The sequence below is a fragment of the Petromyzon marinus genome, chromosome 74, assembly GCF_048934315.1.
Source record: "Petromyzon marinus isolate PM22_M1 ecotype Great Lakes invasive population chromosome 74, UKy_Petmar_22M1.pri1.0, whole genome shotgun sequence".
Lineage (NCBI taxonomy): Eukaryota > Metazoa > Chordata > Hyperoartia > Petromyzontiformes > Petromyzontidae > Petromyzon > Petromyzon marinus.
In genome coordinates this window covers 6,745,386-6,762,618 of record NC_133740.1, presented here as the reverse complement: position 1 = coordinate 6,762,618, position 17,233 = coordinate 6,745,386, and the positions used below count along the sequence as shown (strand labels likewise).

Below are 17,233 nucleotides of genomic sequence, written 5' to 3'. Positions count from 1 at the left end.
AGTGTCGGCCTTCATAGGTGCTGCTCGCTAACAGCACTTGCCCCTACAGTCTGTTGAAGGCTACACGGGGGATCTTTGTTTTTGTGGTGTGGTGTGTGTGGTGTGGCGCGTGTGGTGTGGCGCGTGTGGTGTGGTGTGGCTGGTGTGGTGTGTGTGGTGTGTTGTGTGTTGTGTGGTGTGGCTGGTGTGGCGTGTTGTGTGTGGTGTGGTGTGGCTGGTGTGGTGTGGCGCATGTGGTGTGGTGTGGCTGGTGTGGTGTGGCGCGTGTGGTGTGTTGTGTGGTGTGGCTGGTGTGGTGTGGTGTGGCTGGTGTGGTGTGTGTGGTGTGTTGTGTGGTGTGGCTGGTGTGGCGTGTGGTGTGGTGTGGCTGGTGTGGTGTGGCTGGTGTGGTGTGTGTGGTGTGGCGTGTTGTGTGTGGTGTGGCTGGTGTGGTGTGGTGTGTTGTGTGTGGTGTGGTGTGGTGTGTTGTGTGGTGTGTGTGGTGTGTTGTTTGGTGTGGCTGGTGTGGTGTGTGTGTGGTGTGGTGTGGCTGGTGTGGTGTGGCGTGCGCGCAGTTCCGCTTCGGTGGCGCCGGGGTCGACAAGGGACCGGCCCTCTCCGCCCAGGAGGCACAGGCCCAGGCCATCCTGCAGCAGGCCCGGGTGAGTCACGTGACCCCTCCCACCCCCGCCGCGACCAATCAAATCGCGGCCGACGGTCCCCTTTGTGACGCGAGACGGAGAGGGGGGGGTAATGGGGGGTGGGGGGTAGTGCCGGATTAAGTTAGTGCGGGGCCTGTAGTGTGTATAATATAAAGGGGCCCTGAATATAAAATAAAACAAATATTTTACTTGCATAGTAAAGTAATTGGTTTTTTTTTCCATTTGATATACGGCCGGATAATACAACAAATGGCTAACATTGAACACCCGGCCGTTCGTGTAAGTTCAAGAAGGCGGCCTAGTATTGTAGTGATAGAGCAAGTGCATAATCACTGAACAGGAACTGATAGCTTGAAAGCGTTTCGCGCGGGGGCCCTTGAACGTGCTACACGTGGTGTACACCACGTGGGGTGTAGTAGCTACACGTGGTGTAGTAGCTACTACACCACACGTGCAGTAGCTACACGTATAGTGTAGTAGCTACAACACGTGTAGCTGCTACACCACGTGGTGTAGCTACACCACACGTGTAGTAGCTACTACACGTGTGGTGTAGCTACTACACCACGTGTAACTACTACACCACGTGTAGTAGCTACACACCACGTGTAGTAGCTACTACACGTGGGGTGTAGCTGCTACACGTGTAGTAGCTACACCATACGTGTAGTAGCTACTACACGTGTGGTGTAGCTACTACACGTGTAGTAACTACACCACGTAGTAGCTACACGTGTAGCTACTACTATTATCATATGATAATATGATGCATTGTCCTCATTACTTTGATTGTGGCATTGTCTTTGAGCTGTGTGACGCCTTTTGGCGTCATCCGGACGAGCACCAATTGGGTCGAGGCTCAAAAGAAAGCCGTACCCTTGTGTGGACCAATCAGTTTCAAGGACAATGCCATCATATATTATCATAGTGTGTGTCTTTTGTTTGCATTTTGACCGCAGGTATTGGTGCTTGATGCAGTAAACATGAATCTTTGTAAAAAAAGGTTTCAGTTTTCTTGCCCGGAAAAAGGTGGAAAAACCCTATTATTGGTACGCCTTTTGGCGTCATCTGGTCCAACACCAGTGGAGGCTAGGCTCTAAGAAAAGCTGTCTCGGGTGTGGACCAATCAAATTCAAGGACAGTGCCAATATCATTATCAGAGTTGCCTCTTTTTGTTTGCATTTTGACTGCTTGTGTTGTGGTTATTGCAAACACGATGCCTTGAATAAAGGTGTCAAATTTTGCGCCAGTGAAAAGGGTAAAACCTATTCCTATATCTTGTTACTGGCAAGGGATGTCTCATAATGTAAATGCTCACCCCGAGCCCTCAATACTCTGATAGTGCGCTGTTTTTGAGTTGTACGCCTTTTGGCGTCTTCTGGTCCAGCACCAGTGGAGACTAAAGGGCTCTAAGAAAAGCCGTCTCGGGTGTGGACCAATCAAATTCAAGGACAGTGCCAATATCATTATCAGAGTTGCCTCTTTTTGTTTGCATTTTGACCGGCTTGCATTGTGGTCATTGCAAACACGATGCTTTGAATAAAGGTGTCAGTTTTTGCGCCAGTTAAAAGGGTAAAAACCTATTCCTATATCTTGTTTATGGCAAAGGAGGTCTCATAATGTTAATGCTCACCCCGAGCCCTCAATACTCTGATAGTGTGCTGTTTTTAAAGTTGTACGCCTTTTGGCGTCTTCTGGTCCAACACCAGTGGAGACTAAGGGCTCTAAGAAAAGCTGTCTCGGGTGTGGACCAATCAAATTCAAGGACAGTGCCAATATCATTATCAGAGATGTCTTTTTTGTTTGCATTTTGACCGGCTTGCATTGTGGTCATTGCAAACACGATGCCTTGAATAAAGGTGTCAGGTTTTTTGCGCCAGTGAAAAGGGTAAAAACCTATTCCTATATCTTGTTACTGGCAAAGGAGGTCTCATAATGTTAATGCTCACCCCGAGCCCTCAATACTCTGATAGTGCGCTGTTTTTGAGCTGTACGCCTTTTGGCGTCTTCTGGTCCAACACCAGTGGAGACTAGGCTCTAAGAAAAGCCGGCTCGGGTGTGGACCAATCAAATTCAAGGACAGTGCATATCATTATCAGAGTTGCCTTTTTTGTTTGCATTCTGACTGGCTTGCATTGTGGTCATTGCAAACACGATGCCTTGAATAAAGGTGTCAGTTTTTTTGCGCCAGTTAAAAGGGTTAAAAACCCCATTACTATAACCCCTATCATCATCACCACCATCATCACCACCACCACCATTACAAGCCAACGGGTAAACATCGCCGTCGGCCGCTGAAGCTGGCCGCCCGCGGCACTGGCGGATCGCCGCAACTTTGAAAGCTTTCGTCGGTGTCCCGGCTTTGCGCCGCAGGGCACAACCGGCGTGGTGCTGCGTGCCGGCCCGGCCGGCGAATCGGCCCCGTTACCGTTCACGCGACCGCACGGGCGCCGGGTTTTAGCGACGCCGCGCCCTCACGCAGTCGCACGCCGTCACCTGACCCAAGCGCACGTCGCAGATTTACGCGCGACGTGAATCTTCCGTTCTCTGGAACGAACGTCGCTCCTCATCGGGTGCCGTGACGACGATGAGACATTCGGCTGAGCTCGCCGTTTGGCGATAGCCGGGGCCCGCTGCGGTGAAAGGGCGCCGCGTAGCTCGTTGGGACCTTGCCTGGTGAGGCGATGAAATCGTTGATTTTAGTCTATGGGTCTGTATGCGTCTCTGTGTGTCTCTTGGGGTCTCTACGTATCTCTGTGTGTCTCTTGGGGTCTCTGTGTGTCTCTGTGTGTCTCTTGGGGTCTCTATGTGTCTCTGTGTGTCTCTTGGGGTCTCTGTGTATCTCTGTGTGTCTCTTGGGGTCTCTATGTATCTCTTGGGGTCTCTATGTATCTCTTGGGGTCTCTATGTATCTATATGTGTCTCTTGGGGTCTCTATGTATCTCTGTGTGTCTCTTGGGGTCTCTATGTGTCTATTGGGGTCTCTATGCATCTCTATGTATCTCTGTGTGTCTCTTGGGGTCTCTATGTATCTCTATGTATCTCTATGTGTCTCTTGGGGTCTCTATGCGTCTCTGTGTGTCTCTTGGGGTCTCTATGTATCTCTGTGTGTCTCTTGGGGTCTCTATGTATCTCTTGGGTTCTCTATGTATCTATATGTGTCTCTTGGGGTCTCTATGCATCTCTGTGTGTCTCTTGGGGTCTCTATGTATCTCTATGTGTCTCTTGGGGTCTCTATGTATCTCTATGTATCTCTATGTGTCTCTTGGGGTCTCTATGCATCTCTATGTGTCTCTATGTATCTCTATGTATCTCTATGTGTCTCTTGGGGTCTCTGTTTCTCTATGTATCTCTATGTGTCTCTTGGGGTCTCTATGTATCTCTATGTATCTCTATGTGTCTCTTGGGGTCTCTATGCATCTCTATGTGTCTCTGTGTATCTCTATGTATCTCTATGTGTCTCTTGGGGGTCTCTATGTATCACTATGTGTCTATATGTGTCTCTTGGTGTCTCTATGCATCTCTATGTGTCTCTATGTAACTCTATGTATCTCTATGTGTCTCTTGGTGTCTCTATGTTTCTCTATGTATCTCTATGTGTCTCTTGGGGTCTCTATGTTTCTCTATGTATCTCTATGTGTCTCTTGGGGTCTCTGTGTATCTCTATGTATCTCTCTGTGTCTCTTGGGGTCTCTATGCATCTCGATGTGTCTCTGTGTATCTCTATGTATCTCTACGTGTCTCTTGGGGGTCTCTATGTATCACGTGGTTGAGCTGCTATGATTTGCGATGGGCAGCTCAGGGCTTCTGAATTCGAGCTACACAGCAGCTGGGGGGGGGGATGGGGGATGGGGGGGCCTTACCACCGCGTGCTACAACCCAAGGTAGCTGTTGTGATAGTCTGCAGTAAGCTCCACCGTGACCGATGTTGTCGTTGTCGTGGTGGATGCAGCTGGCACTCCGTGGGGCTCAAGGACCCATGGGCCTGACTGGGCGGCCGGGCCCTGTGGTGAGTGCAAATGCTCACCCCCTCCGCTCACCTCCTCCGCTCACCTCTTCCGCTCACCTCCTCCGCTCACCACCTCCGCTCACCTCCTCCGCTCACCTCCTCCGCTCACCTCCTCCGCATACAACATACTACAACGTACATGCAACATACATACAACTTACATACAACACACATGCAACACACATACAACATACTACAACATGCATACAACATGCATGCAACGTACATGCAACGTACATACCACATACATGAGACACGCATACAACTTGCATACAACACACATACAAAATACCACAACATACTACAACATACATGCAACACACATGCAACACACATACAACATACATGCAACATACTACAACATACTACAACATACATGCAACACACATGCAACACACATACAACATACCACAACATACATACAACATACTGCAACATACATACAACGTACATGCAACGTAAATACCACATACATGAGACATGCATACAACTTACATACAACACACATGCAACACACATACAACATACTACAACATACATACAACATACATATAACGTACATGCAACGTACATACCACATATATGAAACATGCATACAACTTACATACAACACACATACAAAATACTACAACATACATACAACATACTACAACATACTTACAACGTACATGCAACATACTACAACATACATACAACATACATACAACACAATACAACATACTACAACATACATACAACATACATACAACATACTACAACATACATACAACATACTACAACATACATACAACGTGCATGCAACATTCTACAACATACATACAACATACATACAACATACTACAACATACATACAACATACTGAAACATACTACAACATAATACAACACACAAACAGCATACAATACACATACAGCATACTACAACACACATACAACATACTACAACATACATGCAACACACATGCAACACACATACACCATACATGCAACATACTACAACATACTACAACATACATGCAACACACATACAACATACTACAACATACATGCAACACACGTACAACATACTACAACATACATGCAACATACTACAACATACTACAACATACATGCATACAACATACATGCAACATACTACAACATACTACAACATACATGCAACACACATGAAACACACATACAACATACTACAACATACATACAACATACATGCAACATACTACAACATACTACAACATACATACAACACACATGCAACACACATACAACATACTACAACATACATACAACATACATACAACATACTGAAACATACTACAACATAATACAACCCACAAACAGCATACAATACACATACAGCATACTACAGCACACATACAACATACATGCAACACACATGCAACACACATACACCATACATGCAACATACTACAACATACTACAACATACATGCAACACACACGCAACACACATACAACATACTACAACATATATGCAACACACATACAACATACTACAACATACATGCAACATACTACAACATACTACAACATACATGCTTACAACATACATGCAACATACTACAACATACTACATCATACATGCAACACACATACAACATACTACAACACACATACAACATAATGCAACATACTATAACATACTACAACTTACATGCAACACACATGCAACACACATACAACATGCATACATGCATACACACAGACCCTCACCACACACAGACCCTCACCACACGCAGAACCTCACGCTCACCTCTCACTCACCGTAACAGCCGTCATCAACGCATCCTCACCAATAACAACAGCCGCCCCTCACCACGCCCCTAGCCACGCCCCTCACCACGCCCTTCACCATGCACCTCACCACGCCCCTCACCACGCCCCTCACCACGCCCCTCACCACGCACCTCACCACACCACCTCACCACGCCCCTCACCACGCCCCTCGCCACGCCCCTCACCACGCACCTCGCCACGCCCCTCACCACGCCCCTCGCCACGCCCCTCACCACGCCCCTAGCCACGCACCTCACCACGCCCCTCGCCACGCCCCTCACCTCACCACGCCCCTCGCCACGCCCCTAACCACACCACCTCACCACACCACCTCACCACGCCCCTCACCACGCCCCTGTTGATGTGGTGGTGGTGGTTGTTGTTGATGTGGTGGTGGTTGTTGTTGATGTGGTGGTTGTTATTGTTGATGTGGTGGTGGTTGTTGTTGATGTGGTGGTTGTTGTTGATGTGGTGGTTGTTGTTGATGTGGTGGTTGTTGTTGTTGATGTGGTGGTGGTTGTTGATGTGGTGCTGGTTGTTGTTGATGTGGTGGTTGTTGTTGATGTGGTGGTTGTTGTTGTTGATGTGGTGGTGGTTGTTGTTGATGTGGTGGTGGTTGTTGTTGATGTGGTGGTGGTTGTTGTTGATGTGGTGGTGGTTGTTGATGTGGTGCTGGTTGTTGTTGATGTGGTGGTTGTTGTTGATGTGGTGGTTGTTGTTGTTCATGTGGTGGTTGTTGTTGTTCATGTGGTGGTTGTTGTTGTTCATGTGGTGGTTGTTGTTGTTCATGTGGTGGTTGTTGTTGTGGTGGTGGTTGTTGTGGTGGTGGTTGTTATTGATGTGGTGGTTGTTGTTGATGTGGTTGTGGTTGTTGTTATTGTTGTGGTGGTTGTTGTTGATGTGGTGGTTGTTGTTGTGGTTGTTGTTGATGTGGTGGTTGTTGTTGATGTGGTGGTTGTTGTTGATGTGGTGGTTGTTGTTGATGTGGTGGTGGTTGTTGTTGATGTGGTGGTGGTTGATGTGGTGGTTGTTGTTGATGTGGTGGTTGTTGATGTGGTTGTTGTTGTGGTTGTTGTGGTGGTTGTTGTGGTGGTTGTTGTTGATGTGGTGGTTGTTGTTGTGGTTGATGTGGTTGTTGTTATTGTTGTGGTTGTTGTTGATGTGGTGGTTGTTGTTGTGGTTGTTGTTGTGGTGGTGGTTGTTGTGGTGGTTGTTGTTGATGTGGTTGTGGTTGTTGTTGTGGTTGTTGTGGTTGTTATTGCTGTGGTTGTTGTTGTTGTGGTGGTGGTTGTTGTGGTGGTTGTTGTTGATGTGGTGGTTGTTGTTGTGGTTGTTGTGGTTGTTGTTATTGTTGTGGTTGTTGTTGTTGATGTGGTGGTTGTTGTTGTGGTTGTTGTTGTTGTGGTGGTGGTTGTTGTGGTGGTTGTTGTTGATGTGGTGGTGGTTGTTGTTGATGTGGTGGTTGTTGTTGTGGTTGTTGTTGTTGATGTGGTGGTTGTTGTTGTTGATGTGGTTGTTGTTGTGGTTGTTGTGGTGGTGGTTGTTGTGGTGGTTGTTGTTGTTGATGTGGTTGTTGTGGTTGTTATTGTTGTGGTTGTTGTTGTTGATGTGGTGGTGGTTGTTGTGGTTGTTGTGGTTGTTGTTATTGTTGTGGTTGTTGTTGTTGATGTGGTGGTGGTTCTCTGGGACAGGGCACGCCTGGCATCCCAGGGATCAAGGGGGAACGAGGAGACGATGGGGTTCAGGTAAACCTCCTCATCACACCTCATCACACCTCATCACACCTCATCACACAGATACTCATAGACTCACCATACAGAGACCCATAGACTCATCACACAGAGACCCATAGACTCACCACACAGCCCCATAGACTCACCACACAGAGACCCATAGACTCACCACACAGCCCCATAGACTCACCACACAGAGACCCATAGACTCACCACACAGAGACCCACAGACTCACCACACAGCCCCATAGACTCACCACACAGAGACCCACAGACTCACACACAGATACCCATAGGCTCACTACACAGAGTCCCATAGACTCACCACATAGATACCCACAGACTCACCACACAGATACCCATAGACTCACCACACAGATACCCATAGACTCACCACACAGAGGCCCATAGACTCACCACACAGATACCCATAGACTCACCACACAGATACCCATAGACTCACCACACAGAGGCCCATAGACTCACCACACAGACCCATAGACTCACCACACAGAGACCCATAGACTCACCACACAGCCCCATAGACTCACCACACACAGCCCCATAGACTCAACACACAGCCCCATAGACTCAACACACAGCCCCATAGACTCACCACACAGACCCATAGACTCACCACACAGCCCCATAGACTCACTCACACAGAGACCCATAGACTCACTCACACTGAGACCCATAGACTCACCACACAGCCCCATAGACTCACCACACAGAGACCCATAGACTCACCACACAGAGACCCACAGACTCACCACACAGCCCCATAGACTCACCACACAGAGACCCACAGACTCACACACAGAGACCCACAGACTCACCATACAGAGACCCATAGACTCACACACAGAGACCCACAGACTCACCACACAGAGACCCATAGACTCAACCCACAGAGACCCACAGACTCATCACACAGAGACCCATAGACTCACCACACAGCCCCATAGACTCACCACACACAGCCCCATAGACTCACCACACACAGACCCACAGACTCACCACACAGCCCCATAGACTCACCACACAGCCTCATAGACTCACCACACAGACCCATAGACTCACCACACAGAGACCCATAGACTCATCACACAGAGACCCATAGACTCACCACACAGCCCCATAGACTCACCACACACAGCCCCATAGACTCACCACACAGCCTCATAGACTCACCACACAGACCCATAGACTCACCACACAGAGACCCATAGACTCGTCACACAGAGACCCATAGACTCACCACACAGAGACCCATAGACTCATCACACAGAGACCCATAGACTCACCACACAGCCCCATAGACTCACCACACACAGACCCACAGACTCACCACACAGCCCCATAGACTCACCACACAGACCCATAGACTCACCACACAGAGACCCATAGACTCGTCACACAGAGACCCATAGACTCACCACACAGAGACCCACAGACTCACCACACAGAGACCCATAGACTCATCACACACAGCCCCATAGACTCACCACACAGCCCCATAGACTCACCACACAGCCCCATAGACTCACTACACAGCCCCATGGACTAATGTTGTTGTTGTTGTTTGTGTGGATCAGGGACCCAGGGGAGCTCAAGGCCCTGCAGGGCTGCAGGGGCGAGTGGGCCGGAGGGTGAGTGGACACCTCCACCGCGTCGTGGACCACGCCACACTCCGCACGAGGGAGCCCGGCGCTCGGTGTTTTGCGTGTGCCGTGTGTTGTGTGCCTTGCCGTGTGACGTGTGCTGTGTGCCGTGTGCTGTGTGCTGTGTGACGTGTGCCGTGCTGTGTGACGTGTGCCGTGTGACGTGTGCTGTGTGACGTGTGCTGTGTGACGTGTGCTGTGTGACGTGTGCCGTGTGACGTGTGCCGTGTGACGTGTGACGTGCTGTGTGACGTGTGCCGTGTGACGTGTACTGTGTGACGTGTGCTGTGTGCTGTGTGACGTGTGATGTGTGCCGTGTGACGTGTGACGTGTGCTGTGTGACGTGTGACGTGTGCTGTGTGACGTGTGACGTGTGCTGTGTGACGTGTGCTGTGTGACGTGTGCTGTGTGACGTGTGACGGGTGCTGTGTGACGTGTGACGTGTGCTGTGTGCTGTGTGACGTGTGCTGTGTGACGTGTGACGTGTGCTGTGTGACGTGTGCCGTGTGACGTGTGACGTGTGCTGTGTGACGTGTGCCGTGTGACGTGTGCTGTGTGCCGTGTGCCGTGTGACGTGTGACGTGTGACGTGTGCTGTGTGTGACGTGTGCTGTGTGACGTGTGCCGTGTGACGTGTGACGTGTGCTGTGTGACGTGTGACGTGTGACGTGTACTGTGTGACGTGTGACGTGTGCTGTGTGAAGTGTGCTGTGTGACGTGTGACGTGTACTGTGTGACGTGTGACGTGTACTGTGTGACGTGTGACGTGTGACGTGCGACGTGTGACGTGTGCCGTGCGACGTGTACTGTGTGACGTGTGACGTGTACTGTGTGACGTGTGCCGTGTGCTGTGTGACGTGTGACGTGTGCTGTGTGACGTGTGACGTGTGACATGTGCCGTGTGACGTGTGCCGTGTGACGTGTGCTGTGTGCTGTGTGACGTGTGACGTGTGCTGTGTGACGTGTGCTGTGTGACGTGTGCTGTGTGCCGTGTGACGTGTACTGTGTGACGTGTGACGTGTGACGTGCGACGTGTGACGTGTGCCGTGCGACGTGTACTGTGTGACGTGTGACGTGTACTGTGTGACGTGTGCCGTGTGCTGTGTGCTGTGTGACGTGTGACGTGTGACATGTGCCGTGTGACGTGTGCCGTGTGACGTGTGCCGTGTGCTGTGTGACGTGTGACGTGTGACGTGTGCCGTGTGACGTGTGCTGTGTGACGTGTGACGTGTGCTGTGTGACGTGTACTGTGTGACGTGTGCCGTGTGACGTGTGACGTGTGACGTGTGCTGTGTGCTGTGTGACGTGTGATGTGTGCCGTGTGACGTGTGCTGTGTGACGTGTGCTGTGTGACGTGTGCTGTGTGACGTGTGCCGTGCTGTGTGACGTGTGACGTGTGACATGTGACGTGTGCTGTGTGACGTGTGACGTGTGCTGTGTGACGTGTGACGTGTGCCGTGCTGTGTGACGTGTGCCGTGTGACGTGTGACATGTGCCGTGCCGTGTGACGTGTGCCGTGTGACGTGTGCCGTGTGACGTGTGCTGTGTGACGTGTGCTGTGTGACGTGTGACGTGTGCTGTGTGACGTGTGACGTGTGCTGTGTGACGTGTACTGTGTGACGTGTGCCGTGTGACGTGTGACGTGTGACGTGTGACGTGTGCTATGTGACGTGTGCTGTGTGACGTGTGACGTGTGCCGTGTGACGTGTGCCGTGTGACGTGTGCTGTGTGACGTGTGCCGTGCTGTGTGACGTGTGACGTGTGACATGTGACGTGTGCTGTGTGACGTGTGACGTGTGCCGTGCTGTGTGACGTGTGCCGTGTGCCGTGCTGTGTGACGTGTGCTGTGTGACGTGTGCTGTGTGACGTGTGACGTGTGCCGTGCTGTGTGACGTGTGCCGTGTGCCGTGCTGTGTGACGTGTGCTGTGTGACGTGTGCTGTGTGACGTGTGCTGTGTGACGTGTGCCGTGTGACGTGTGACGTGTGCCGTGCTGTGTGACGTGTGCCGTGTGACGTGTGCTGTGTGACGTGTGCCGTGTGACGTGTGACGTGTGACGTGTGCTGTGTGACGTGTGCTGTGTGACGTGTGCTGTGTGACGTGTACTGTGTGACGTGTGCTGTGTGACGTGTGACGTGTGCTGTGTGACGTGTGCCGTGCTGTGTGCAGGGACGTGCAGGGGCTGATGGGCCTCGAGGTCTTCCTGGCATCCCTGGCACCAAGGTGATAGCCGGCACACACCACACACAGCCAGTACACACAGCCAGTACACAGCCAGTACACACAGCTAGTACACACACACAGCCAGTACACACAGCCAGTACACACACACAGCTAGTACACACACACACAGCTAGTACACACACAGCTAGTACACACACAGCTAGTACACACACAGCTAGTACACACACACAGCTAGTACACACACACAGCTAGTACACACACACAGCTAGTACACACACACACCACACACAGCCAGTACACACAGCTAGTACACACATACACACAGCTAGTACACACACACAGCCAGTACACACACACACAGCTAGTACACACACACACAGCTAGTACACACACACACAGTACACACACACAGCTAGTACACACACACAGCTAGTACACACAGCCAGTACACACAGCTAGTACACACACACACAACCAGTACACACACACAACTAGTACACACACACAGCTAGTACACACACACACAACCAGTACACACACAACTAGTACACACACACAGCTAGTACACACACAGCTTGTACACACACAAATAGTACACACACACACACAGCTAGTACACACAGCTAGTACACACACACAGCTAGTACACACACACAGCTAGTACACACAGCCAGTACACACAGCTAGTACACACACACACAGTGAGGACACACACACAGCTAGTACACACAGCTAGTACACACACACAGCTAGTACACACACACACACACAGCCAGTACACACACACACAGCTAGTACACACAGCTAGTACACACACACAACCAGTACACACACACAGCTAGTACACACACACACAGCTAGTACACACAGCTAGTACACACACACAACCAGTACACACACACAGCTAGTACACACACACACACAGCTAGTACACACACAACCAGTACACACACACAGCTAGTACACACACACACAGCTAGTACACACACAACCAGTACACACACACACACAGCTAGTACACACACAACCAGTACCCACACACAGCTAGTACACACACAACCAGTACACACACACACAGCTAGTACACACACAACCAGTACACACACACAGCTAGTACACACACACACAGCTAGTACACACACACAACCAGTACACACACACAGCTAGTACACACACACACACAGCTAGTACACACACATAGTACACACACACACACAGCTAGTACACACACACACACACAGCTAGTACACACACATAGTACACACACACACAGCTAGTACACACACACACACAGCTAGTACACACAGCTAGTACACATAGCGTGGAGATGGCCACCCACCCCCTCTGTGTGTGCCACAGTGCCGGTAGCCTTCATAGGCGCTGCTGCTGCTACTGCTGCTACTGCTGCTACTCGCTACTCACAGCACTTGCCCCAACAGTATGCTAAAGGCTACACGGGGGATCTTTGTCTTTATCTTTGTGTTCAGGGAGAGCGCGGGTTTGACGGCCTACCTGGGCTGCCAGGAGAGAAAGGCAACCGGGTGAGTTACTCACCACACCCTGGTGCACAGCTCACCACACACATCACAGCTCACCACTCCTCTCACCACGCACACCACGAGAGACCAGGATATCACTCACCCTCTCATCCAACCCCTCTCATCCCACCCCTCTCATCCCACCCCTCTCATCCCACCCCTCTCATCCCACCCCTCTCATCCCACCCCTCTCATCCCACCCCTCTCATCCCACCCCTCTCATCCCACCCCTCTCATCCCACCCCTCTCATCCCACCCCTCTCATCCCACCCCTCTCATCCCACCCCTCTCATCCCACCCCTCTCATCCCACCCCTCTCATCCCACCCCTCTCATCCCACCCCTCTCATCCCACCCCTCTCATCCCACCCCTCTCATCCCACCCCTCTCATCCCACCCCTCTCATCCCACCCCTCTCATCCCACCCCTCTCATCCCACCCCTCTCATCCCACCCCTCTCATCCCACCCCTCTCATCCCACCCCTCTCATCCCACCCCTCTCATCCCACCCCTCTCATCCCACCCCTCTCATCCCACCCCTCTCATCCCACCCCACTCCGCTCTCATCCCACCCCACTCCGCTCTCATCCCACCCCACTCCGCTCTCATCTCACGCCACTGCCCTCCACTCACTCTCCTACCTCTCCCCTCCCCTCCACTCTCTCTCCTCCCTCTCCCCTCCACGGACTCTCCTCCCTCTCCCCTCTCATCTCACTCCACTCCCCTCCACTCACTCCCCTACCTCTCACCTCTCATCTCACTCCACTCCTCTCCACTCACTCTCCTCCCTCTCCCCTCTCATCTCACTCCACTCTACTCCACTCACTCTCCTCCCTCTCCCCTCTCATCTCACTCCACTCCCCTCCACTCTCTCTCCTCCCTCTCCCCTCTCATCTCACTCCACTCCCCTCCACTCATTCCCCTACCTCTCATCTCACTCCACTCCTCTCCACTCACTCTCCTCCCTCTCCCCTCTCATCTCACTCCACTCTACTCCACTCACTCTCCTCCCTCTCATCTCACTCCACTCCCCTCCACTCTCTCTCCTCCCTCTCCCCTCTCATCTCACTCCACTCCCCTCCACTCACTCCCCTACCTCTCATCTCACTCCACTCCTCTCCACTCACTCTCCTCCCTCTCCCCTCTCATCTCACTCCACTCTACTCCACTCACTCTCCTCCCTCTCCCCTCTCATCTCACTCCACTCCCCTCCACTCACTCCCCTACCTCTCCCCTATCATCTCACTCCACTCCACTCCCTCTCCTACCTCTCCCCTCTCATCTCACTCCACTCCCCTCCACTCACTCTCCTACCTCTCCCCTCTCATCTTCTACCTACATGATGTATGTGTGTTGTCTGTGTGTGTGTCTGTGTGTGTGTCTGTGTGTGTGTGTGTGTGTCTGCGTGTCTGCGTGTGTGTGTCTGTCTGTGTGTGTGTCTGTCTGTGTGTGTCTGTGTGTGTGTCTGTGTGTGTGTGTCTGTGTGTGTGTCTGCGTGTGTGTGTGTCTGTGTGTGTCTTGTTGTGTCTGCGTGTCTGCGTGTGTGTCTGTGTGTGTGTTTGTGTGTGTGTCTGTGTGTCTGTGTGTGTGTCTGTGTGTCTGCGTGTGTGTATCTGTGTCTGTGTGTGTGTGTCTGTGTGTGTGTCTGCGTGTGTGTGCTGCGTTGTGATTGGCCAGGGAGACGCCGGCCCCAGTGGCCCCCAGGGCACCTTGGGAGAGGATGGAGTGAGGGTGAGTAGAGAGGGGGTGGTGAGGGTGTGGTGAAGGTGTGGTGAGGGTGAGTGTGTGGTGAGTGTGTGGTGAGGGTGAGTGTGTGGTGAGGGTGTGTGGTAAGACTCACACAGGCCCCATCGACTGACGGTGATGATGGTGATGACGACAATGATGATGATGACGGTGATGATGATGTCGATGGTGATGATGACCGTGGTGATGATGACGGTGATGACGGTGGTGATGATGACGGTGGTGACGATGACGGTGATGATGATGACGTTGATGATGATGACGGTGGTGGTGATGGCGGTGATGATGATGACGGTGATGATGATGACGGTGATGATGATGACGGTGATGACGGTGACAGTGATGATGGTGACGATGATGACGGTGATGATGACGGTGATGACGATGACGATGATGACGGTGACGGTGACGATGGTGACGATGATCACGGTGATGATGATGACTATGGTGATGATGATGACGGTGATGATGATGATGACGGTGATGATGATGATGACGGTGATGATGATGTCGATGGTGATGATGATCGTGGTGATGATGACGGTGATGACGGTGATGATGACGGTGGTGATGATGACGACGTTGATGACGGTGGTGACAATGACGGCGATGATGATGACGATGACGACGACGTTGATGACGGTGGTGACGATGATGACGGTGACGACGTTGATGACGGTGGTGATGACGGTGGTGGCGATGATGATGATGACGGTGACGACGGTGACGACGGTGACGACGGCGGTGGTGGCGATGACGATGACGGTGGTGACGACGACGACGACGATGATGACGTTGTTGACGGTGACGACGGCGGTGGTGGCGATGACGATGACGGTGGTGATGATGACGTTGTTGACGGTGACGACGGTGGTGGTGGTGGTGGCGATGACGATGACGGTGGTGGCGATGACGATGACGGTGGTGGCGATGACGATGATGGTGGTGGCGATGACGATGATGGTGGTGGCGATGACGATGACGGTGGTGGCGATGACGATGACGGTGGTGGCGATGACGATGACGGTGGTGGCGATGACGATGACGGTGGTGGCGATGACGATGACGGTGGTGGCGATGACGATGACGGTGGTGGCGATGACGATGACGGTGGTGGCGATGACGATGACGGTGGTGGCGATGACGATGACGGTGGTGGCGATGACGATGACGGTGGTGGCGATGACGATGACGGTGGTGGCGATGACGATGACGGTGGTGGCGATGACGATGACGGTGGTGGCGATGACGATGACGGTGGTGGCGATGACGATGACGGTGGTGGCGATGACGATGACGGTGGTGGCGATGACGATGACGGTGGTGGCGATGACGATGACGGTGGTGGCGATGACGATGACGGTGGTGGCGATGACGATGACGGTGGTGGCGATGACGATGACGGTGGTGGCGATGACGATGACGGTGGTGGCGATGACGATGACGGTGGTGGCGATGACGATGACGGTGGTGGCGATGACGATGACGGTGGTGGCGATGACGATGACGGTGGTGGCGATGACGATGCCGTTGCAGGGCGACGATGGCGAGCCGGGACAGCGCGGCTTGCCGGGAGAGCCGGTGAGTTTGGCCGTCGACGCCGCCCCCTGAGAGATCCGCCGAGGTTTTAGTTTCCTCGTCTCCTTCAAACGCGTCTCACGCGAGTCGAGGAAGCGGCCACGGAGGAAAACCAAACGCGTGGCACGCGACGGGGGGCTCGGGATTCGGGGGGCCCCCCCCTCCCCCCCCCCCCCCGAAGAGCGCCGGCGGTGAACCTGGCAGCCGAGAAAGGGGGGCGTCGGTTTTGGGCTCGCCGTGGGGGGATTCTCATCGGCGATGCGGTCGATGGCGTTGTTAATGTTGTCGTTGATGATGTTGTTGTTCTTGGTTCTTTCGGTAAAGTCACCACCGCTCCCCACATAGGGA

At 52.1% G+C, this 17,233-nt stretch overlaps 1 protein-coding gene across 6 annotated transcripts in view; it reads left to right on the top strand.

Annotated features, from left to right (window-relative positions):
• Positions 1-17,233, top strand: part of LOC116958203 (uncharacterized) — a 241,818-nt gene that overhangs the window by 72,979 nt on the left and 151,606 nt on the right. For all 6 annotated transcript variants that reach the window (XM_076056030.1, XM_076056029.1, XM_076056028.1 and 3 more), the window contains 8 exons: positions 555-641; positions 4,594-4,650; positions 8,137-8,190; positions 9,777-9,830; positions 12,010-12,063; positions 13,512-13,565; positions 15,239-15,292; positions 16,844-16,888. In XM_076056030.1, coding sequence (XP_075912145.1) covers positions 555-641; positions 4,594-4,650; positions 8,137-8,190; positions 9,777-9,830; positions 12,010-12,063; positions 13,512-13,565; positions 15,239-15,292; positions 16,844-16,888 — 459 coding nt within the window. The remainder of the gene's footprint in view (positions 1-554; positions 642-4,593; positions 4,651-8,136; positions 8,191-9,776; positions 9,831-12,009; positions 12,064-13,511; positions 13,566-15,238; positions 15,293-16,843; positions 16,889-17,233) is intronic.